The sequence below is a fragment of the Mytilus trossulus genome, chromosome 9 (assembly GCF_036588685.1).
Source record: "Mytilus trossulus isolate FHL-02 chromosome 9, PNRI_Mtr1.1.1.hap1, whole genome shotgun sequence".
Classification (NCBI taxonomy): domain Eukaryota; kingdom Metazoa; phylum Mollusca; class Bivalvia; order Mytilida; family Mytilidae; genus Mytilus; species Mytilus trossulus.
Genome location: NC_086381.1, coordinates 30,375,145 through 30,402,494, shown reverse-complemented (window position 1 = coordinate 30,402,494; position 27,350 = coordinate 30,375,145). Strand labels below are relative to the sequence as shown.

General features: G+C 36.5%; 1 protein-coding gene across 1 annotated transcript; it reads left to right on the top strand.

Annotated features, from left to right (window-relative positions):
• The first annotated feature begins 888 nt into the window (after nucleotides 1-888).
• On the top strand, nucleotides 889-27,350 carry LOC134685530 (NSFL1 cofactor p47-like). Its single transcript, XM_063545289.1, has 10 exons — nucleotides 889-1,035; nucleotides 2,113-2,249; nucleotides 13,788-13,877; nucleotides 14,338-14,415; nucleotides 16,631-16,781; nucleotides 18,974-19,083; nucleotides 22,589-22,726; nucleotides 24,423-24,557; nucleotides 26,519-26,578; nucleotides 27,166-27,350. Exons 1-10 carry the CDS (start codon nucleotides 937-939, stop codon nucleotides 27,296-27,298), a joined length of 1,131 nt encoding a protein of 376 aa, XP_063401359.1. The 5' UTR covers nucleotides 889-936; the 3' UTR covers nucleotides 27,299-27,350.

Genomic DNA, 27,350 nt, shown 5'->3' with positions numbered 1-27,350 from the left:
GTTGCAGTTTACTAAACTCTATGCTAAAACTGACAATTCAGATGAAGACTTCTCTGTATTAAATTAGATGACCTCAATTTAACTGTTTGACAAGGTGTGCCCATTTCACTTTTGTTGGAAGACTAGCTATAGAAGCTCTTTCAAGTTAGATAAGTTATATCAAATTAGGCTTTGTTCAGTTCTATTTTAAAAAGTCCTATTTATTTGATATTTTTATTCCGTTCTGACACAAGCAAAAAAATCCTTAAGTTTTGGTCTTGAATTCAATAGCATAGTTGCCGGGCCAGGATGATGATTTGCATGTCACGGTCCCTCTACATCCATATAGGGATTGCGACCGGCGAGTAGTGAGTATAAAGCTACTGATACTGAGCTAGCATCTCGCCGACAGCTAGCTGATGAATTTTTTGACAGGAGTAAGCTAGAAATATATGAATTTGGAAAACTTTCTTTAATTGTCATACAAATGTGTCCGTTTGTGATGGTTTTAAAAACAACTGATCAATACAAGGATTTTTTTTTATAACAAGAGATTAGAATTATTTAACGGTAATAATAATAAACCACTTAGCGAGTTAACAATTACTAAATAATAAGTAACTGTATTTAAAGTTTAAGCATACAAACAAACATATGCCTGACATTTTGTTAATATTATAGTTTTATGACAAATCTGGTTTGCCATCGTTAAAATTCGCCATGATACTCCATGATGTGGCAGTAGAAGTTCAAATAAAAGAACATGGTAAACTTTCTGTCGGCAAAAAATCTTGCAGACTGATAGCTGATATGTTTTATGTTTCTGATGCACTGCCGGACTGCCTAACTTTCAGCATGATGTACGAGTTAGGCTTTAACCCGGAATTAAAAACCGGAATCGGTTCCGAAATTTATTATCATAGAAGGGAGATAATTTAGAAAAAAAACAACATAATCATGGCAGACCAAACAAAAGTCGATCAGTTTAAAAATTTGACTGGTGTAGACGAGGAAAGGGCAAAATTTTATATCGAATCAGCTGGTGGTAATGTAGAGGTTCGTAAACACAAATGACCGTCACCGTTTCCCTAATGAATCGTATTTATCGTATGCGTAGTTTCGGACGCCGGTCATAAAACTTTGACTTGAATTTTGAATATAAAATATATATCTAAATAAATAATAGAACCACCACTGTTTAGAGTAAATAACTGTAATAACTGGGTAGATGTGAGATTCAGGAAAAGTAAGGAAAAACAACAAAATGTTCAAAGTTTTGTAGATTTTCTTCACCAGCAAGGAAACAATGGGTAAAAAACACACAATCGCACATACATGTAATACAAAATTCACACATTAATATCACACATTAATAATAGACATATCTTTTATGAATTTGGTGAAGATTAACTTTTTTCCCCCACCTTATTAATGCACAATATACATGATACCAAATAAGTACTAGACTTTTATCGCTATTTCAGTAGTCTATATTTCTTTACTTAAGAATTGAATGCTTCTTTTTGTAAATTTATTGGGGTGTAAAAGCGTTGACCGAAGTACATTTTGTATGAAGCGCAGAAGCGCTTCATTCTAAAAATGTACGCACGGTCAACGCTTTTACAACCCTAAAAAGTTACAAAAAGAAGCATTCAATACTTATAATTACATTTTTTAGCTAGGATTATAAAAACACGATTTTCATGAAGTTAAATTTTTAAATTCACCTGTGCACTTTATTGTGGGACCTCGTGTCATCATGAATGAAATGTTATTGTCTCATGCAACTGCTTACGGAATAACATGTGATGTGCAATTAGCCAATCAGAATAACGTATTATAATGAAACATACATCTAATGTAATTATAAGTACATATGTACATTAACTCATTCTGCCATAAACATGACAATGACATAACGAAAAAATGCAAGTCCAAAAGTATAAACAACAGAAGAAAAAGATTCAGTCCACATTAAATCCCATTATAATGATTTTTTTTTAATCTACACCATCTACACCGTTTTTACCTCATGACAGCTGACAAATTGAACCTCTTTATTTTAGTATTATAGATTATCTGAAACACTGCATACTTTATTCTTGATAAACTATCTGTATTTCCTTTATTTAGTTAGCTGTATCAAGTTTCTATGAAGAAGATGGTGATGAAGATATGGTACAAGTACCAGTACAAGCACCAGTTTCACAACCGAAAGTCCCAGCATCTACACAACATGGGGCCTCAGGGCCACCAAAACAACCATCAAGGTAATATCACAACCAATAGTCCCAGCATCTACACAACATGGGGCCTCAGGGCCACCAAAACAACCATCAAGGTAATATCACAACCTATAGTCCCAGCATCTACACAACATGAGGCCTCAGGGCCACCAAAACAGCCATCAAGGTAATATCATACATAACCAACAGTCCCAGCATCTACACAACATTTGGCCTCAGGACCACCAAAACAACCATCAAGGTAATATCACAGCCTATAGTCCCAGCATCTACACAACATGAGGCCTCAGGGCCACCAAAACAGCCATCAAGGTAATATCATACATAACCAACAGTCCCAGCATCTACACAACATGGGGCCTTAGGATCACCAAAACAGCCATCAAGGTAATATCATACATAACCAACAGTCCCAGCATCTACACAACATGGGGCCTCAGGGCCACCAAAACAACCATCAAGGTAATATCACAGCCAATAGTCCCAGCATCTACACAACATGAGGCCTCAGGGCCACCAAAACAACCATCAAGGTAATATCACAACCAACAGTCCCATCATCTACACAACATGAGGCCTCAGGGCCACCAAAACAGCCATCAAGGTAATATCATACATAACCAACATTCCCAGCATCTACACAACATGGAGCCTCAGGGCCACCAAAACAACCATCAAGGTAATATCACAACCAACAGTCCCAGCATCTACACAACATGAGGCCTCAGGGCCACCAAAACAACCATCAAGGTAATATCATACATAACCAACAGTCTCAGCATCTACACAACACGGGGCCTTAGGATCACCAAAACAGCCATCAAGGTAATATCATACATAACCAACAGTCCCAGCATCTACACAACATGAGGCCTCAGGGCCACCAAAACAGCCATCAAGGTAATATCATACATAACCAACAGTCCCAGCATCTACACAACACGGGGCCTTAGGATCACCAAAACAGCCATCAAGGTAATATCATACATAACCAACAGTCCCAGCATCTACACAACATGGGGCCTCAGGACCACCAAAACAACCATCAAGGTAATATCACAATCAACAGTCCCAGCATCTACACAACATGGGGCCTCAGGGCCATCAAAACAGCCATCAAGGTAATATCACAACCAACAGTCCCAGCATCTACACAACATAAGGCCTCAGGGCCACCAAAACAGCCATCAAGGTTATATCATACATAACCAACATTCCCAGCATCTACACAACATGGAGCCTCAGGGCCACCAAAACAACCATCAAGGTAATATCACAACCAACAGTCCCAGCATCTACACAACATGGAGCCTCAGGGCCACCAAAACAACCATCAAGGTAATATCACAACCAATAGTCCCAGCATCTACACAACATGGGGCCTCAGGACCACCAAAACAGCCATCAAGGTAATATCATACATAACCAACAGACCCAGCATCTACACAACATGGGGCCTCAGGACCACCAAAACAGCCATCAAGGTAATATCATACATAACCAACAGTCCCAGCTTCTACACAACACAGGGCCTCAGGGCCACCAAAACAGCCTTCAAGGTAATATCATACATAACCAACAGTCCCGGCATCTACACAACAAGGGGCCTCAGGACCACCAAAACAGCCATCAAGGTAATATCATACATAACCAACAGTCCCAGTATCTACACAACATGAGGCCTCAGGGCCACCAAAACAGCCATCAAGGTAATATCATACATAACCAACAGTCCCAGCATCTACACAACATGGGGCCTCAGGGCCACCAAAACAGCCTTCAAGGTAATATCATACATAACCAACAGTCCCGGCATCTACACAACATGGAGCCTCAGGGCCACCAAAACAACCATCAAGGTAATATCACAACCAATAGTCCCAGCATCTACACAACATGGGGCCTCAGGACCACCAAAACAACCATCAAGGTAATATCACAACCAACAGTCCCAGCATCTACACAACATGGGGCCTCAGGGCCACCAAAACAACCATCAAGGTAATATCATACATAACCAACAGTCCCAGCATCTTCACAACATGGAGCCTCAGGACCACCAAAACAACCATCAAGGTAATATCACAACCAATAGTCCCAGCATCTACACAACATGGGGCCTCAGGGCCACCAAAACAACCATCAAGGTAATATCACAACCAATAGTCCCAGCATCTACACAACATGGGGCCTCAGGACCACCAAAACAACCATCAAGGTAATATCACAACCTATAGTCCCAGCATCTACACAACATGGGGCCTCAGGACCACCAAAACAACCATCAAGGTAATATCACAACCAACAGTTCCAGCATCTACACAACATGGGGCCTCAAGGCCATCAAAACAACCATCAAGGTAATATCACAACCTATAGTCCCAGCATCTACACAACATGGGGCCTCAGGACCACCAAAACAACCATCAAGGTAATATCACAACCAACAGTTCCAGCATCTACACAACATGGGGCCTCAAGGCCACCAAAACAACCATCCAGGTAATATCACAACCAACAGTCCCAGCATCTACACAACATGGGGCCTCAGGGCCACCAAAACAACCATCAAGGTAATATCACAACCAACAGTCCCAGCATCTACACAACATGGGGCCTCAGGGCCATCAATACAACCATCAAGGTAATATTACAACCAACAGTCCCAGCATCTACACAACATGGAGCCTCAGGACCACCAAAACAACCATCAAGGTAATATCACAATCAACAGTCCCAGCATCTACACAACATGGGGCCTCAGGGCCATCAAAACAGCCATCAAGGTAATATCACAACCAACAGTCCCAGCATCTACACAACATAAGGCCTCAGGGCCACCAAAACAGCCATCAAGGTTATATCATACATAACCAACAGTCCCAGCATCTACACAACATGGGGCCTCAGGACCACCAAAACAACCATCAAGGTAATATCACAACCAACAGTCCCAGCATCTACACAACATAAGGCCTCAGGGCCACCAAAACAGCCATCAAGGTAATATCATACATAACCAACAGTCCCAGAATCTACACAACATGGGGCCTCAGGACCACCAAAACAACCATCAAGGTAATATCACAACCAACAGTTCCAGCATCTACACAACATGGGGCCTCAAGGCCATCAAAACAACCATCAAGGTAATATCACAACCTATAGTCCCAGCATCTACACAACATGGAGCCTCAGGGCCACCAAAACAACCATCAAGGTAATATCACACCCTTTAGTCCCAGCATCTACACAACATGGAGCCTCAGGACCACCAAAACAACCATCAAGGTAATATCACAACCTATAGTCCCAGCATCTACACAACATGGAGCCTCAGGGCCACCAAAACAACCATCAAGGTAATATCACAATCAACAGTCCCAGCATCTACACAACATGGAGCCTCAGGACCACCAAAACAACCATCAATGTAATATCACAACCAACAGTCCCAGCATCTACACAACATGGAGCCTCAGGGCCACCAAACAACCATCAAGGTAATATCACAATCAACAGTCCCAGCATCTACACAACATGAGGCCTCAGGGCCACCAAAACAGCCATCAAGGTAATATCATACATAACCAACAGTCCCAGCATCTACACAACATGGGGCCTCAGGACCACCAAAACAACCATCAAGGTAATATCACAACCTATAGTCCCAGCATCTACACAACATGGAGCCTCAGGACCACCAAAACAACCATCAATGTAATATCACAACCAACAGTCCCAGCATCTACACAACATGGAGCCTCAGGGCCACCAAAACAACCATCAAGGTAATATCACAACCAACAGTCCCAGCATCTACACAACATGAGGCCTCAGGGCCACCAAAACAACCATCCAGGTAATATCACAACCAACAGTCCCAGCATCTACACAACATGGGGCCTCAGGGCCACCAAAACAACCATCAAGGTAATATCACAACCAACAGTCCCAGCATCTACACAACATGGGGCCTCAGGACCACCAAAACAACCATCAAGGTAATATCACAACCAATAGTCCCAGCATCTACACAACATGGAGCCTCAGGACCACCAAAACAACCATCAATGTAATATCACAACCAACAGTCCCAGCATCTACACAACATGGGGCCTCAAGGCCACCAAAACAACCATCAAGGTAATATCACAATCAACAGTCCCAGCATCTACACAACATGGAGCCTCAGGACCACCAAAACAACCATCAAGGTAATATCACAACCTATAGTCCCAGCATCTACACAACATGGAGCCTCAGGGCCACCAAAACAACCATCAAGGTAATATCACAATCAACAGTCCCAGCATCTACACAACATGGAGCCTCAGGGCCACCAAAACAACCATCAAGGTAATATCACAATCAACAGTCCCAGCATCTACACAACATGAGGCCTCAGGGCCACCAAAACAACCATCAAGGTAATATCACAACCTATAGTCCCAGCATCTACACAACATGGAGCCTCAGGACCACCAAAACAACCATCAAGGTAATATCACAACCAATAGTCCCAGCATCTACACAACATGGAGCCTCAGGGCCACCAAAACAACCATCAAGGTAATATCACAACCTATAGTCCCAGCATCTACACAACATGGAGCCTCAGGACCACCAAAACAACCATCAAGGTAATATCACAACCAATAGTCCCAGCATCTACACAGCATGGGGCCTCAGGGCCACCAAAACAACCATCAAGGTAATATCACAACCTATAGTCCCAGCATCTACACAACATGGAGCCTCAGGGCCACCAAAACAACCATCAAGGTAATATCACAATCAACAGTCCCAGCATCTACACAACATGGAGCCTCAGGGCCACCAAAACAACCATCAAGGTAATATCACAATCAACAGTCCCAGCATCTACACAACATGGAGCCTCAGGGCCACCAAAACAACCATCAAGGTAATATCACAATCAACAGTCCCAGCATCTACACAACATGGGGCCTCAGGACCACCAAAACAACCATCAAGGTAATATCACAACCTATAGTCCCAGCATCTACACAACATGGGGCCTCAGGGCCACCAAAACAACCATCAAGGTAATATCACAACCAACAGTCCCAGCATCTACACAACATGGAGCCTCAGGACCACCAAAACAACCATCAAGGTAATATCACAACCTATAGTCCCAGCATCTACACAACATGGGGCCTCAGGGCCACCAAAACAGCCATCAAGGTAATATCATACATAACCAACAGTCCCAGCATCTACACAACATGGGGCCTCAGGACCACCAAAACAACCATCAAGGTAATATCACAACCTATAGTCCCAGCATCTACACAACATGAGGCCTCAGTGCCACCAAAACAACCATCAAGGTAATATCACAACCTATAGTCCCAGCATCTACACAACATGGGGCCTCAGGGCTACCAAAACAACCATCAAGGTAATATCACAACCAACAGTCCCAGCATCTACACAACATGGAGCCTCAGGGCCACCAAAAACAACCATCAAGGTAATATCATACATAACCAACAGTCCCAGCATCTACACAACATGGGGCCTCAGGACCACCAAAACAGCCATCAAGGTAATATCATACATAACCAACAGACCCAGCATCTACACAACATGGAGCCTCAGGGCCACCAAAACAACCATCAAGGTAATATCACAATCAACAGTCCCAGCATCTACACAACATGAGGCCTCAGGGCCACCAAAACAACCATCAAGGTAATATCACAACCTATAGTCCCAGCATCTACACAACATGGAGCCTCAGGACCACCAAAACAACCATCAAGGTAATATCACAACCAATAGTCCCAGCATCTACACAACATGGAGCCTCAGGGCCACCAAAACAACCATCAAGGTAATATCACAACCTATAGTCCCAGCATCTACACAACATGGAGCCTCAGGACCACCAAAACAACCATCAAGGTAATATCACAACCAATAGTCCCAGCATCTACACAGCATGGGGCCTCAGGGCCACCAAAACAACCATCAAGGTAATATCACAACCTATAGTCCCAGCATCTACACAACATGGAGCCTCAGGGCCACCAAAACAACCATCAAGGTAATATCACAATCAACAGTCCCAGCATCTACACAACATGGAGCCTCAGGGCCACCAAAACAACCATCAAGGTAATATCACAATCAACAGTCCCAGCATCTACACAACATGGAGCCTCAGGGCCACCAAAACAACCATCAAGGTAATATCACAATCAACAGTCCCAGCATCTACACAACATGGGGCCTCAGGACCACCAAAACAACCATCAAGGTAATATCACAACCTATAGTCCCAGCATCTACACAACATGGGGCCTCAGGGCCACCAAAACAACCATCAAGGTAATATCACAACCAACAGTCCCAGCATCTACACAACATGGAGCCTCAGGACCACCAAAACAACCATCAAGGTAATATCACAACCTATAGTCCCAGCATCTACACAACATGGGGCCTCAGGGCCACCAAAACAGCCATCAAGGTAATATCATACATAACCAACAGTCCCAGCATCTACACAACATGGGGCCTCAGGACCACCAAAACAACCATCAAGGTAATATCACAACCTATAGTCCCAGCATCTACACAACATGAGGCCTCAGTGCCACCAAAACAACCATCAAGGTAATATCACAACCTATAGTCCCAGCATCTACACAACATGGGGCCTCAGGGCTACCAAAACAACCATCAAGGTAATATCACAACCAACAGTCCCAGCATCTACACAACATGGAGCCTCAGGGCCACCAAAAACAACCATCAAGGTAATATCATACATAACCAACAGTCCCAGCATCTACACAACATGGGGCCTCAGGACCACCAAAACAGCCATCAAGGTAATATCATACATAACCAACAGACCCAGCATCTACACAACATGGAGCCTCAGGGCCACCAAAACAACCATCAAGGTAATATCACAATCAACAGTCCCAGCATCTACACAACATGAGGCCTCAGGGCCACCAAAACAACCATCAAGGTAATATCACAACCTATAGTCCCAGCATCTACACAACATGGAGCCTCAGGACCACCAAAACAACCATCAAGGTAATATCACAACCAATAGTCCCAGCATCTACACAACATGGAGCCTCAGGGCCACCAAAACAACCATCAAGGTAATATCACAACCTATAGTCCCAGCATCTACACAACATGGAGCCTCAGGACCACCAAAACAACCATCAAGGTAATATCACAACCAATAGTCCCAGCATCTACACAGCATGGGGCCTCAGGGCCACCAAAACAACCATCAAGGTAATATCACAACCTATAGTCCCAGCATCTACACAACATGGAGCCTCAGGGCCACCAAAACAACCATCAAGGTAATATCACAATCAACAGTCCCAGCATCTACACAACATGGAGCCTCAGGGCCACCAAAACAACCATCAAGGTAATATCACAATCAACAGTCCCAGCATCTACACAACATGGAGCCTCAGGGCCACCAAAACAACCATCAAGGTAATATCACAATCAACAGTCCCAGCATCTACACAACATGGGGCCTCAGGACCACCAAAACAACCATCAAGGTAATATCACAACCTATAGTCCCAGCATCTACACAACATGGGGCCTCAGGGCCACCAAAACAACCATCAAGGTAATATCACAACCAACAGTCCCAGCATCTACACAACATGGAGCCTCAGGACCACCAAAACAACCATCAAGGTAATATCACAACCTATAGTCCCAGCATCTACACAACATGGGGCCTCAGGGCCACCAAAACAGCCATCAAGGTAATATCATACATAACCAACAGTCCCAGCATCTACACAACATGGGGCCTCAGGACCACCAAAACAACCATCAAGGTAATATCACAACCTATAGTCCCAGCATCTACACAACATGAGGCCTCAGTGCCACCAAAACAACCATCAAGGTAATATCACAACCTATAGTCCCAGCATCTACACAACATGGGGCCTCAGGGCTACCAAAACAACCATCAAGGTAATATCACAACCAACAGTCCCAGCATCTACACAACATGGAGCCTCAGGGCCACCAAAACAACCATCAAGGTAATATCATACATAACCAACAGTCCCAGCATCTACACAACATGGGGCCTCAGGGCCACCAAAACAGCCTTCAAGGTAATATCATACATAACCAACAGTCCCGGCATCTACACAACATGGAGCCTCAGGGCCACCAAAACAACCATCAAGGTAATATCACAACCAATAGTCCCAGCATCTACACAACATGGGGCCTCAGGACCACCAAAACAACCATCAAGGTAATATCACAACCAACAGTCCCAGCATCTACACAACATGGGGCCTCAGGGCCACCAAAACAACCATCAAGGTAATATCATACATAACCAATAGTCCCAGCATCTACACAACATGGGGCCTCAGGACCACCAAAACAACCATCAAGGTAATATCACACCCTTTAGTCCCAGCATCTACACAACATGGAGCCTCAGGGCCACCAAAACAACCATCAAGGTAATATCATAACCAACAGTCCCAGTATCTACACAACATGGAGCCTCAGGACCACCAAAACAACCATCAAGGTAATATCACACCCTTTAGTCCCAGCATCTACACAGCATGGGGCCTCAGGGCCACCAAAACAACCATCAAGGTAATATCACAACCTATAGTCCCAGCATCTACACAACATGGAGCCTCAGGACCACCAAAACAACCATCAAGGTAATATCACAACCAATAGTCCCAGCATCTACACAACATGGGGCCTCAGGGCCACCAAAACAACCATCCAGGTAATATCACAACCAATAGTCCCAGCATCTACACAACATGGAGCCTCAGGACCACCAAAACAACCATCAAGGTAATATCACAACCAATAGTCCCAGCATCTACACAACATGGGGCCTCAGGACCACCAAAACAACCATCAAGGTAATATCACAACCAACAGTCCCAGCATCTACACAACATGGGGCCTCAGGGCCACCAAAACAACCATCCAGGTAATATCACAACCAATAGTCCCAGCATCTACACAACATGGGGCCTCAGGGCCACCAAAACAACCATCCAGGTAATATCACAACCAATAGTCCCAGCATCTACACAACATGGGGCCTAAGGGCCACCAAAACAAACATCAAGGTAATATCACAACCAACAGTCCCAGCATCTAAACAACATGGAGCCTCAGGGCCACCAAAACAACCATCAAGGTAATATCACAACCAACAGTCCCAGCATCTACACAACATGAGGCCTCAGGGCCACCAAAACAACCATCAAGGTAATATTATACATAACCAACAGTTCCAGCATCTACACAACATGGGGCCTCAGGGCCACCAAAACAACCATGAAGGTAATATCACAACCAACAGTCCCAGCATCTACACATAGAGCCTCAGCTTATCCAAGACAGACAATGTCCAAACATGTAAAAAAAATAATTCGGATTATATGACCTTTTTGGAAGCCATGCTTCACAAGTACATGTATAATGATGTTACAGGTTCATCAAGCACCAAAAATTGCACCAGAATAAGAGTTACAGTCTGCCGGTGAATATATTTTCATTTGTAGGTAACCTATGTGTATTACAATTCAAAAAATCTGCCCCTTCCATAAAATTGAATATGGAATTGGGGAATATGTCAAAGAGACAACAACCTGACCAAAGAGCAGGTAACAGCCGTAGGCCACCAATGGGTCTTCAATGCAACTTTACAACTGTCATGACTGTAAGTTGTACCAATTTTGTTTTGATGTGATCAGTTTAAAAAGAAAGTTTTACAAGCTGAAGATCTATTTACCGTATTTGGGTATGTATAGTCCGCACTTTTTTCCTTAAATATGTAGTTTGTACAGGGGGTGCGGACTATACACAACTATAGACGGTTTTCGAAATTTGCATTAACAATGTATATCATGTATATTGGAGATGTTTATTGTATTTTCTTCATTTAATTCTTATTCTTTTATTCTTTTTTAACTTTCCTTTTCAAAATTGATTATTAAAAGTAAAGGTGTGCATAGGTAATCAAGAGAGGTAATTAAGGATTATGTATGGGTGTGTAGCAATTAAATAATGATGTCAAGTTTTGCATTTGCGCCGATTTTTTTTTTTCATTTGCGCCAATTTTTTTACAGGTGAAATGATATAAGAAGATGTAATGGATGTGGTATGAGTGCCTTTGAGACCATTCTCCATCCCAGTAATGTTATTTTCATTTATCATTAAAGACCTCTTCCGTTAGTCAGTTGTACATATGTTATTAATTGCCAATCATAACATTCATATAACTGTGGTGTCTCCTGTTTTAAATCAAGAAGTAAAAACATAAGATAAAAGCACTTTATTATACTAAAATGATGAATTAAAAATATATGTACAGCATTCAAATCCATAAAAACGGAATACATTCAAATTATAAATCTGTTTTTGCCGAGTATGTATAGTAGGCAACATATCTAAGTAATATATTTCTTTCTTATGATTTCGTCTCTTCTATATTTGGCGTAATTGTCGATAAGGAAGGCCATCTTTTCTTTGTCTGGCATACGTACTGGTGGGGGCATTTCTAGAGTTCGCATTTTCTCACAAGGGAGCTATTAAAACAAAAGTTCCACATGGTGAAGTTGAAATCATCCCTTCGTTAATTTTATGGACGCCCGTTATGGAATGTGTACGTTGTCTACGAATGTATGAAATTTGTCATCAGAAGGAGCGGAGCGTCAGACAATGTCAAACGTGAAGCAGTCATCGATTTCATTTACGGAAAGGAATGGTAACTCGAAACATTGGGATAGCCATTTGCCAATTGCAATGTCACTTGATTTGTCTTTATACTCTGTGCTCGGCCAATGTAAAAGTATGAACTAACCTGTAACTTACCTGTAAATCCAATTAGGAGAAAAAAATAAAATCGGCGCAAATGAAAAAATGAAATCGGCGCAAATGAAAGAATGAAAATTTTCAAAATCGGCGCAAATATCATACGCCCGTTTTGACAGGTGTTAAATATTATAATCCCAGGCAATAAAACAACATGATCAATGAAAAAATTATATAAGATTAAATAGTTTTAAAATTTTGATTACTGCTAATTAATTAAGATAAATGTTTGATCTCTATTTTCTTTTGTTCCATAATATTCAATTTATTTCTGTTATATTATATATCAGCTTGGACATACTTAGACAAATGTTGATTTTGAAATGAATCTTTTGATTAATTACTATTTATATAAAATTATTAAATATTAATTACCTGATGAAAAGTTCTACCATTTCATTTTTTTATGAAATAAATAAAACATATTTTTTTTTATATAAAATACATGGAGAATAGTCTCTTTCAATGGATTTTTACAGTGAACTAGACTTTTACAATAATTTTTTTTTTTTTTATCACAAAACTTTTTTTCTGAATTTTAAGGGGATGTAAAGGGGTGCGGACTATACACAAACGCGTACTATACACGGCCGAATAGGGTATGTTTTATATTTATATTTGCATTGAATAAACAATCAGTATTTGACTTAATAGGTTTGCCACAATAGCTAATTACCAAAAAGAAGGAGACAGTTCAAGTTCTGATGAAGGACAGGCATTTTATGCAGGTGGATCTGAAACCAGGTAAATATAGATGTTATTTTTAAACAGATATGTTGTTCAGGATCTTCACAGGGATATGGGCACATATTTCATGTCAGTGATTTAGATCTCTTGAACCAGGCAATGAAAATATGAGGCAGTGACATGATATATGGGTTAAGGAATATGAGGCTTAATCCTTGTGAAGCTTGAGTAACAGTTATATTATACAAGAGTGCTGATTTCTACACTATCAATTTCCTCTTTGTTTTCTTTCACAGGCTTAAATCCCCTGTTAATGTAACCAATCTAATTGCAGGATTAACCCACATATTTCACTCCAGTATAGTACCTTCAGATATCTACCAAAAATTTATGAAATTGAATGTTTTCTCTAAAATTATTTATAGTACTTGTTTAAATTTCAGTAATGAAAGTTAAAAGAAAAATTCTGCCAATCTAGCCATTAAGATTTTTAATGTTCATGAATATTTTTTTTCAGTGGTCAGCAAGTAATAGGACCATCCAAAAAGAAAAATAATAAAAAGATTGTAGAAGACCTTTTCCAGTCTGCAAAAGAGTAAGGAATTTTTATTAGTAACTTAAGTTTGAAGTTTTAAGTTTACAGATGGTGAAGGATGGATAACAATTTCACTAATTAGAATACAATTATATATAGAGTGGGGTGCTCATTTTCGCCATGGACACAATTTCGCCGTTTTAGGATTTTGAGGTGTAAAAACTTCAAAGGATGGCTGAAATGGTAGAAATGTACCGGTAAATTATATTTTTATAACAAATATGATGTTTTTTTAAACTGAGACAAAATTGCGGCTCCTACCGAAAATGAACCAAAAACGGACAACAATTTTTTGGACAATTTCCTGAATAAAAAACACAATTTCAAAGAAGTATTTTCTAAGTAAATATTTGACTGAATGCCCTTATTTTGAATTCTTTACACCTTTGAAATGTCTGCTATTCATCTGTAATGCAATTGATTTGATAAAAATTGTTAAAAACTGCGGTTATTTGGTATTAAATAGTTGGTAAAAGCGGCGAATATGTGTCCCCCATTGACAAAACATTCTGAAATTTCATACACCCTTTAATCAAACTTTTCAGATGATTTTTTTGAAACAAAGCCTTTTTCAAGCTTAAGAATATTTTGCGTTTGAAGTTATCTTCATATAGAAATATCAGTATACTTCAAAAACATATAGACCTGACCATAAACTGTAGAAAACATGGAAAGATGTGGCAAAAATGAGCACCCCACTCTATATGTAACCTATGATGCCGAAGTGCGATGGAGGTGACATTGAAGTGCGATGGTCCATACAAACCTCATTTGCTAAGCTTTTTTTTTTATCAATGTATACCGTAAAAGTCGATGTAAAATAAAGACTGAAACAGGGAATGTGTCAAAGAGTCAACAACTTGACCAACCCAACCTCAGCCCACCAAATTGCTTTCAACACAGCGGGAAAAAAAACACATCTGGATTCGGCCTTCAGCTAGTTCCTAAAATAAAATGTGTACTTACTCTATGAAATTTAACGTCATACTGAACTCCTTAACATTTTTGGGTGGAAAGGGGGAATCTACAAAAGGTTCTGTTAAACGTACGATGGTGCGTGACATTCTCTCAATTCATTTGGGTCTGTAAACAAACTCTTTTTAATAAAATGTTATAAACAAGGCACTCATGAGAGATACAACGTATATATAAGACTAGATACAATGATAATCCAGGATTATGTCCACATGTAGGCAATCCAAGAGTACAATCTCTCATTTAGTATGTAACTAAAAATATTAAGGCAAGCCATAGACAATAATCAGTCAGGGGCATTACTTAAACAAGTAACAATTAAAATTACCTATACAAGTAATGTTGAAAACGAGGCTAATTTAAATATAACTTATATAAGTTATTTTTCTGAATATTGTTTTTATAGGTGTCCAAGAATACAGATTTTACTAGCTTTAAATAATTTTCACAGTTATCTGGTTATTTTTCCCTTGATATATAAAAACTAATTCTTCTGAAACACTAATTAACTTTCGGACCACTTATCTTTCATACCAACGCTTCTGGGTCAAAGATTGGTCTCTTGGGACTATTAAATTATCATTTTCCTCTAAAATCTTGAAGGTAGACTGATATAAATAGATAGATACTTGTGAATTAATTAAGACCTGAAGTTATTTATAATTTGTAACCTAAATCAATTAAATATGTGCCTTAGATAAGTGTTATTGCTATTTTTTTCAAAAATGTTTAAAATAACTTATTCAGGTAATATTTTTGTCATTATTTTCAAAGTAACCCTTTATCTCTTTACTCCTCTCAAATCTGATAAATTCTTTATTTTATGATATAAAATGTTGTTTAAAATCATGAAAACTAAATTTTGTGTAAGTTTCTAATGAAAATTAAAATAACTCTATTAAGTAATTTCATTATTTTTAAAATAAAAAATTACTTATATAAGTAATTAAAAAAAATAACTTGTTTAAGTAACGCCCCTGACTGATAATGAATGTAAATTAAAAAAAACAACATAAAAAAATCTACTTATAATGAAAAGTGAACTTCTGAAGAAAAGAGGTTAAACTTGCGGTCATGCGTCAAATAGACCATCACACATCAGTACAGACCATTTCACTTCGGCGTAGACCATCACAAAAGTTAAGACCATTATCTGAAAGTTAAGGACATTATCTGAAAGGGAAAAAGTATATGTGTAGTTATACCTTAAACTGTTTTACATCAAATGTATTTTGTATAGCCATGGTGCAGAAGAAGTTGGGGAACCAGAAGCCAAAAGGCCAGCAGGTACTAAGAATGCTTTTAGAGGAGCTGGATACAGACTTGGAGAGACAGAAGAAGACCCTATAGATGTTGTACAGGGTGCTCCTATCAGAGATCAGTCTAGAAAGGTAGGCCTCTAGGAATTATGCACTTTCTTAACTTGTAAGGAGTTTACAAATATACTTTATACATGGTAGATGAATTCATATTAATAATTTTGATCTGTAGAACAAAATTGTTGTAAAGGAATTTGAAGGCATAACTTAGTAAGACACACATTTTTTGAAAATGAAAGAAGAATGCTTGCTTATTCTTGTTTGATATGCAGTTTTTGTCATTATGCCTCATATTAATTATACCCTCACTTTAAAAAAGTGGGGGTATATTGTTTTACCTCTGTCTGTCCATCCGTCCCATAAAGATCTTTTGTTGCATTTATCTCAGGAACGACTTCCTGTTTACCGAACACTTGAATCATTTTACAAATGATATCCAAGTTAAAAATCTTTGTCACATTTTTTTCAGGAACTACAGGACAAGGATTTCTGAAATTTGGTTCCAGGGTTTATATAAGTTAGCTATACTATGTGATGCATTTTCAGATTTGTCACTCAACAACTTCCTGTTTACCAAACACTTTTTTTTACACTTTTAAGATTATCCACTTGTGGTGAGGGTATCATCAGTGAGCAGTAGCTCACAGTTTTACTTGTTCTTCCAGAATGTGACAGTTCATAACTTGATCATGAGAACATTTGAACTTACAAGTTTATTTTTTTCATGGTATTTTATTCTTTAACTCCCTCAAAATCAAGTAAATATATGTTTCTTTTTTTTCCATATTGAAAATGATTTCATTCAATTGTGCAGTTGATAATTGTAGTAAATACAAACACATCAGTCAAGGGAAAAGACAATTACCAATTTGATTCTGTTTTTAAACAATTTTAACACCAGTTGTTTCCCTTTGACAGTTGAAGCTTGGTTCACTAACACATAATTGGCCCTTGGTTGTGTAAACTTAGAAATTTTTACTTATCATTGTGAGTGTTTGACTTTGGATATTAATTTGATGATTAATTATACCCCCGCTTTCCAAAAAGGGGGGTATACTGTTTTACCTCTGTCTGTCAGTCCGTCCGTCCCATGAAACTTTCGTCACATTTTTCTCAGGAACTACACATCCACCCTTTCTGTAATTTGGTATCAACATTTATATATGTCAGCCATACTGTGTGATGTGTTTTCAGATTCATCATTCATCGACTTCCTGTTTACCGAACACTTGTATGATTTTACACATGATAGCCAAGTTGAAAATTTTCGTCACATTTTTCTCAGGAACTACAATACAAGGATTTCTGAAATTTGATTTCAGGATTTATATAAGTCAGCTATACCGTGTGATGCGTTTTCAGATTCATCACTCGACAAATTCCTGTTTACCGAACACTTGCATATTTTTACACTATTAATATTATCCACTTGTGGCAGGGGTATCATCAGTGAGCAGTAGCTCACAGTTTCACTTGTTATTTCAATTTCAGGAAATGTTGCAACCAGTAATAAATTCAAAAAAATACAAAAAAAATGTAATGAAAGTTTTTACTTTTGGGACACTTATCAATTTCTACTTTTAGCAACAATAAAAACATTGCAGAAATTTTTGAATTTACATAAGGTAAAACAAAGAGCTTTTATATGTTACATACATTCTGGTTATGTTAAATCATTATTTTTAAACCCCCATTTTTTTATTTAGAGAACATTAAGGTTTACCCTTATTGATTGGTACATCCGTACATATGACACAAATTGGTTTTCATTCTCTAACTCTAGTCTGCCTATATCAATTATAATTAAAGTAAGTGCTTATTCATGTTATTACCACTGAAAACACAGAACAAATTAGATTTGGGGTGCCCTGGCTTTCACCAATCCTGAGTTATGTCCCTATTAAATAAAAAGAAATGCTGAGTTTACCCTTTCCACACTCTACCTTTATTTTGTCTTTTCCAAATGTTATGAAATTATAAACAATGCTTATTACAACTAAACACAGATCAAGATCAAATTTGGGTGGGATAACTTCACTGATCTAGATTTTTGTCCCTTTTAAATGGAAAAAAAATGCAGAATTTGCTGTTTCTGCATTGAGTTTTAAAGAAGGCAAAGGTATGAATAAGTACTTTGATTCTTGCATTTGTATAAGCCGGAGCATTTGTGTCCAATAAACACATCTTTCTCATATCTACAATAATTAGTAATGGATTATAAAATTTTATAGACTTATATTTGTGAGATGTAATTTTGTTTTCAGGTTGATATGACTTTAAAGTTATGGAAGAATGGTTTCAGTATTAACAATGGACCTTTAAGAGATTTCAAAGATCCTACCAACAAAGAATTTTTAGATTCTATATCTAAAGGGTATGTTCTGTTTATGGAGTTCCTAATCATACATAGTCATACAGCTTTCTTTAGGATTAAATTGCAGAAATATATATGATGCATTGTATGTATTTTAACATGCACATAACACAGTTGTTTAATGTTGTTGCTCAGCAAATACATCATGTACATACAGAGGATATATAAAAAAAAAAAAAAAATGTATGATGTGTTTACTATGAGCACAATATATGTTGTTTCAATGTTCCCTGTTAAGGGATCAGATAAATATTTTCATTTGTTGATGATACTATAAATTCAGAAAACATTGTGTGCATTCATTAGGAGATTCCTAAATAATTGATACAAAAGGGAAATAATTAAATGCTGCATACAAATAAAAATAAATGTTGTCAAAATTTAAATTTTATTTTATGTTATTTTTGCACTTGAAAAATGGTAGTGTAATTATGCTAGAATAAAACAGCAATAATTTCTGAATTAACAGTATAACATTATAAAATAAATAAATTTGGTGTATTTACTGTCTTCTGATTGGTTAAAATTATTAGTTTTATTTTCAATGTTGTCAATTTTTATGGCGACACGCCCACTCTGATGTTGTGTATTCATACGCCAACATGTGTGTATGTTGTTATTGTAAATATAAATAATATAAAAAGTTCTTTGAGGCTTATTTTTGATGAAAATTTATTTATAATGAATGGCAATAATTTATTTTGATTTTATTGGACCATAAAACTAATTTTTGACTCTTCACATTTAACATAATCCGCTTCGCGGATTATTCAATGTAAAGAGTCAAAAATTAGTTTTATGGTTCAATAAATTCAAAATAAATAATAACCATTCATTAAATAAAAAAAGTCCAAATTGTGCTAATTCAATATTTTACCCACTGGTATAATTTACCATATAATTTCATACATATTTAGTGAATAAATTATAACTCTGTGGTTTATTAAATCAGTATTTGGTCTGTCTGTCACCATTATGCTGTCACCAGCTGCAAGATAGTATAGAACAAAAGATGTGGTGTGATTGCCAATGAGACAACTCTTCATAAGAGAGCAAACGACACAGAAACTTACAACTATAGGTCACTGTACGGCTTTCAACAATGAGCAAAGCTCATATTGCATAGTCAGCTATAAAAGGCCTTGAAATGATAAATGTAAAACAATTCAAGCGAGAAAACTAAGGGCCCAACTTCTGTGCTTTCATTTGTCTTTACCTTTGCATAGTCTTTACATAGTCATGGAATCTTCAACTCACCAACTGTCTGATGAGATTGATTATCTTGTTAAAATAACTCAAATTAATTTTTGCTGCTAGGATAGTGCCATCATTTTTTATCATCAAATCCTCATCAAACTTTAATGAATATTTCCTCTCATCAAAAACTTAGACGAGTTTAATAATCAGGTAAAACCAAAATGGAGCACAATTGTTTTTGGATAGGGTCTTGGGGGACTTGCAAAATTTCCCAAATGAATTATTGTCCCCAGAATACAATCATATGTACAGGTAGATGAAACTCATGTGGTCCAAAATACAAAATTTTCCATTGAAATTCTTCAAATTTTGAATCTATCCATATACTGGAGTTTTCAATTTGTTTTAATCTCAGTTAACTGTTTAATGACAGTCTAAACAATATTGTGATTGTAAATTGATAGAAAGGTCAGATTCTCTAATTACCATGCAAATGTCTAAACTTCAAAAGATTCCAACCAAGATAGTCTTTAAAACTTGATGTTTGAAAGAAAAAAAACAATAATTCAATTTGAAATCTGAATAGTGTTGAATTCATCAATAAATTCCCTTAAAAGTCTAAACTGTAAATCTGGCACTTTCATTCAGACAGACATGTGAAGATTTGAACAAGTTATTTGATGAATCATCAGAACATTATTATTAATCTATGCAGCAGCCATGTGATGAATGCATTTATTGACTGATATGTCATAATGTAAATTGTTGACCTGCATTTTAATTGTAGTGATTTATAGGCATGGTTATGACACCATCTTCAAAGTATAAATGATAATACCAAAATTGCATTGAAATAAGGATTATTTTGCTGTTATAAAATTTAGGTAATCATTTCAAATTAAGAAATGTACTTCCTTCTTGATATCCCTAATTCTTTGCCTTGGGTAAACTTTTTGTTTTGATCTGCTTTATAGAGATTAACTAAGTTTTGGTTTTTCAAATATTTTGGCCTCATGCATCACTGAAGAGACATTTATTGTTGATATGTGAAGCTGTTGCAATAAAATTGTTACAATCTGATCAAAGTGAGAGGGTTAGCACTATAGAACCAGGTTTAATCCACTATTTTCTACATTTGAAAATGCCTGTACTAAGCCAGGAATATGGCAGTTCTTGTCCATTCGTTTTTTATGCGTTTTGTATTTTAATTTTGCCATGGACTTTCCGAATTGATTTTCCTCTAAGTTCAGTATATTTGTGATTTTACTTTTTATTATTAATAATGTAATTACAAGCAAATGTTTACTGAGTGTGCACAAAATAGACTTGAAAACTAGTCAGGAAAATTCTGCAGTCTGTCTGGGATTTCAAGGAACATAATATATTATTAGATTGCAGTCATTTAGTTTATTGAATATATTAGTTATACATAAGTGCAGTTGTAAAAATTTAATCAGTTTGTGATATTGTAGTACAGATACATATCTCAGGTAATAATTTGTCTCGGGGTATTCCAACTTCCAGTTTTAACTTTTATAGGATTACACTGAGGGAATTAAAACTGTTATTAAAATGATGATGATAAACATGTATATTCTATTTATATCCATTTTCTTCCAATTTTCCCTTTTGCATGTTTTAAAATGATTTTAAATTTCTCCCAATCATCATGATTATCTGGAGTGTTTGGCAATTTACTAGAACAAATCTTCTAAAAGTTTTTCCGTTATCTATGAAACAAGAAATTTTTCCTTTATAAGATTTATGGTCTTCTAATGTTTTATAAATTTTTGATAAAAGTTTAAGGTTTAAACATTGTGTAATGGAAAAGTTAATTTAAATGTCAGGTTTAGATTGGTGTACATTCAAAAATTAATAAAACTTCCGGTTTATATTTGTGCAAATGAAAAGTTTAATAAAAGTTCAGGTTTAGATTGGTGCAAATGAAAAGTTTAAAAAATTTCAGGTTTAGATTGGTGCAAATGAAAAGTTTAATGAAAATTCAGATTTAAATTGGTGTACATAAAAAATGTTAAAAATTTGGGTTTCAATTAATATTGGTGTTAATGAAACTGTATTTTTGTGGTTATCTAATTTCATTGATTTATCCAGTAGAAACACTGTACTTAATTATTGAGCATTTAAATGATGAATAATAAAAGCAACATTTTCATTCCAATGTGAAATTCACCTGATTATATGTTACTTTGTATTAGCCAAATTAGATCTTTATCCTCTTTACTCCTTTCACAAGGTTTAAACATATTCAATGACATCTATTCCAATATTCAGCCATATATATTTCCAGAGAAGTTCCAAATGAACTGGTCAGAGAGGCCAGAGGAGGGGAGGTCAGTTTAGATATGGAGGACCACAGAACAGAAGATTATGTTCAGCCAAAAGTACCGGTCAAAGCTTTTGCTGGAGAAGGCCATATGTTAGGAAGGTAATATATTTTACAATAGAAACATGGTAGCAAAATTATATAAGTGAATATTAACATATCTGCTTGTCCTTGTTCTGTCTTCAACAATGGTTTAAATCATTATCTGTTTGTAATGGTGTTAGGTTCATTTGCCTGTCCCAAGACATGAATCTAATCAGTTTTTGCTTTGTTAAATCTAAACAGTATTTTTTTGTCAGGAGAATTTGGTATTGATGGCAGATCTATTAACTTTTTTCTGTAAACCTTAGGGCTGTTTAGAGCTCACCATATTGCATGACACATGTCTATTTATTGTAAAAGATGATCATTTGACCTCAATGTGTCTTGTTTTTTTGCGTCATTATGTGTGGTCTCATTGAGGCTTACCCCACATCTTCTTTAATTAATTCTAAGTAAACTAATTTAATTATTCCTAAAAGACAATGTATGGTCTTATTTATGTCAGTAGCATATCACAAACATGAATGTATGTATTGAACACAATGCCCCACTAGCACATTTCCATGATCACTGAACTGCAAAAATCTGGTTGAAAATATATATTAAATTGCTCACTTCATAATGAAAGTGTGTACCAAGTTGACCACAAACACAGTAAACCAAAACTTTGAATTGATTAGAAACAGACAGATGGACTAATTAAACACATTAAACCAAAACTTTAACCTCATAAGGAACCAACAGACAACAATATGATTAAACACATTATATACCCAAAATTTGACCTTACAAGGTCTGAGACCACAATTGTCGTCTCTTGATTTTTCGTTGTTCATGAATATAGTCCCTAGTGTTGACAGTGGGTTACTTGCCATTAATTTTTATACCTCTTCCAAATTTTTTTCTCCATGTTTAATACCTCAAATTGCAAGTAGGGGAGTGAAACTACACTGTAAAAAGATTTGAGTCCAGAATTCTAAAGGAAAGTAGTGATTTGGTCCAGCTGAAAAAGGTTAAAAATTAGCACTTTGGAAGCTGTCAAAAGATTTCAAGACGCCCTAAACACAAAATTGTCCATATTTTGAGTGAGAGTTGATGAAGTTTTCTATAATTTTGATATAATTTGTCCCAAAAGAAGTGGTATTTTTTTAATTTTCATTTATAATCTAAAAGAAATGCAGTTACGAAATAATTGTGGTCTCGGACCATAAGGAGCATACAGATGGACTATTTAAACACATAGACAGGGCATTAAAACAAACCAAACAGAAAGGTACCAGCAATCAGGCTTCTGTCTTGAGACATGCATACAAAGCATCATCATGAGTGCTCGGTCCTCTTAATCTTAGGCAATAGTTTATGAGTCAAACCATGTGATTAGCTGTAAAATCAATTTCTATAGCAGAGGAACATTTAAAGAAATACAAAGATGTTACTAAGATGACAAATATAAAAGGACAGAATGACAAGAAGTATTCACATGATAATCTCAAAGTTAATGAGAGCTAGTTAAAAATCCAAGTTCAACTAATAAATAGATCATGCTTTTTTCATGACTAGTAAATTAAAATTCTTGAGAATTATAATGGCAGTGTTGTAAAACTTTCTTTATGAATAGAACATCATTTGATTAATTGTTCAATTTTAAGTGTGATATTCATGATTTATTTATCAAAATTTAATTACAATAGCATAAAACAAATTGCATGTTTAGAGAACTGTGAAATGTGAAGTTTTATTTTTTTCTCCCTTGTAGTCCCGCACCAAATGTAGTCTCTGGATCCCCAGCAGCAAGTGGTTCAGCCAATGATGAGGCTGCATTGAGAGAAGTCTCCATCAACACATCACAACCTACAACAAACATACAGATCAGATTGGCTGATGGAACAAGGTAAATAATACAGTTAAACATATACAAACATACAGATCAGATTGGCTGATGGAACAAGGTAAATAATACAGTAAAACATATACAAACATACTGATCAGATTGGCTGATGGTACAAGGTGAATAATACAGTAAAACCTATCACAAACATATAAATCAGATTGGCTGATGGAACAAGGTGAATAATACAGTAAAACCTATCACAAACATACAAATCAGATTGGCTGATGGAACAAGGTAAATAATACAGTAGAACCTATCACAAACATACAAATCAGATTGCCTGATGGAACAAGGTAAATAATACAGTAGAACCTATCACAAACATACAAATCAGATTGGCTGCTGGAACATGGTGAATAATACGGTAAAACCTATAGATCACAAACATTCAAATCAGATTGGCTGATGGAACAAGGTGAATAATACAGTAAAACCTATCACATACATACATATTAATCAGATTGGCTGATAGAACAATGTAAATAATACAGTAAAACCTAAAACAAACGTACAGATCAGATTAGCTGATGGAACAAGGTAAATAATACAGTAAAACCTACAACAAACATACAGATCTGATTGGCTGATGGAACAAGGTAAAAAATACAGTAAAACATAAAACAAACATGCATATCAGATTGGTTGATGGAACAAGGTAAATACAAATCAGACTGGATGATTGAACAAGGTAAATAATACAGTAAAACCTACAACAAACATACAGATCTGATTGGCCGTTGGAACAAGGTAAATAATACAGTAAAACCTACAAACATACAGATCAGATTGGCTGATGGAACAAGGTAAATACAAATCAGACTGGATGATGGAACAAGGTAGATAATACAGTAAAACCTAAAACAAACATTTTTGTCCAGGTGCCAATTTAACCAGGTGCCGGTTTGACTAGAATTCTTTGACAAATGTTTGAAATTACCTGAGTTGCATCATCCCTTTGATAACAGTAACAAAAAGATTATTTACTTAAAATTTTGTGGGAGAAGGGGGTTCAGACAATGTACCAGTGAGAAATATACAAGCCTTTCTACGGTATTTATTTGTACAACTCAGGTAGCCTTGACCTATTCATTTGTCTTAAAAAAAACAGCCAGTTGTCACCTTCACTTCACACACACACATATATATAGGAATATCAATTATATGCTTAAGAGACATGTTGCATTGTTTAACTAATTAAGGTTTGTAAAAATCAAGACTTGCATAAAAAATATCCCAATATTAGAGACAGTGGCGTCATTTTTCCTCAGAGATTTCAGCTCTTTGATTATCTTTCGCTTTATAAACTTTGCCAGCCGTATACAGTGAAATGTTTTCTATAACTCCTTTCTTTAAAAAATTGATGAAAAAAGCGGTGCCATTGTTCATTGCAGGCTTTGGCCGGTACAGCACATTTCACTTGCCTTCCAGATACTTGTAACTAGTAAAAGGACACATCTTCCTTGAGACTATCTGCAAATTGTTGTCGAGGGAAATGCCTATATCTGGAATGGTGTTCAAATCTATTGGTTCCACCAACATTTGCAGGGTCGACGATGTAATATGGCGTCATTCAATTGTGACGCATTTCAAAGATCTGCCATAGATTTGGGGAAAACAATAATCTGCCATAGATTTGAGTTGTTTGGCGTTTGTAAAGTCACATTTGCTATAAATTAGGAATCTGCCATAGATTTGGAACCCGCCATAGATTTGAAAGTTTGAGAAATCAGAAAAAAATAAATAGATATTATGTTTAGAAGGAAATTGGAATATTTGATTTATCCATCTCTAATCATCTGACAATAATAATTTGATAAAATTTCATATCAACATTGTTTTCTTAATCGAAAATGGAACTCATGTTCATGACGATTTTATAAGCCACTGTAACCATAGTTATATATTGTGCATCAACTTGAAAGATATTATGAACAATATTTACATAGGTCTCTTTTTTTCAGACTGACAGCAAAACTGAACCATTCTCATACAGTTAGAGATATAAGAAGATATATTGTTACGTATCCTTATTATGTGTGGTTGCAAGCATTATTTTTGACAGTTGTTAAAACGGCATTATAATTGCCATCCAAATTAAACTTTGAAATTTTTTTTACCAAAAGACTCAAAGTTGGCATGTTTATACATTAAAATTGCATGTAAAGTAATATATCTAACTCAAAAACACAAACAAAATCCCCAAAAATTATAGATAGGAAATGAAAGGTATGTTTAACCTAAAGCTAACCTTAATATTTCTTATAGGTACACAAAGAATCATTAAATATTTGGTTGAAAAAGTGGCTTGAGTTCATTATGATGAAACTCTTATGAAAATTTTAAAAAAATACAGTATCTGTATGCTGAAGAATGTCTGGATAAAACATCATGTTGATACTTATGTTCATGAGTAAAGATGAACAACAAATTAAGATGTTTAATGAAGTACAAATTTTCTAAAGCTTTGTAAACAGAATTGAAAACCACAACGTCAAATATCCACAATTTTTCCTATTCCACAAAAACTGGTACTCACATAAATGAATCCTCAATATTAAAGGTGATGGTTACTTATAGTTAGAAAATTTATTTCCTTAACTACTTTCAGCGCAAGGCCACAGTATGCCCTATCACCATTTGTTTTATTGACAACATTTCCTAACAAAGAATTAACAGATGAATCATTGACTTTACAACAAGCTAATTTATTGAATGCTGTAATTGTTCAGCGAGTGAAATAAACACTATTTATTGTTTGGTGCCGATCTGTTGAATAAACAAATTTATTTATTA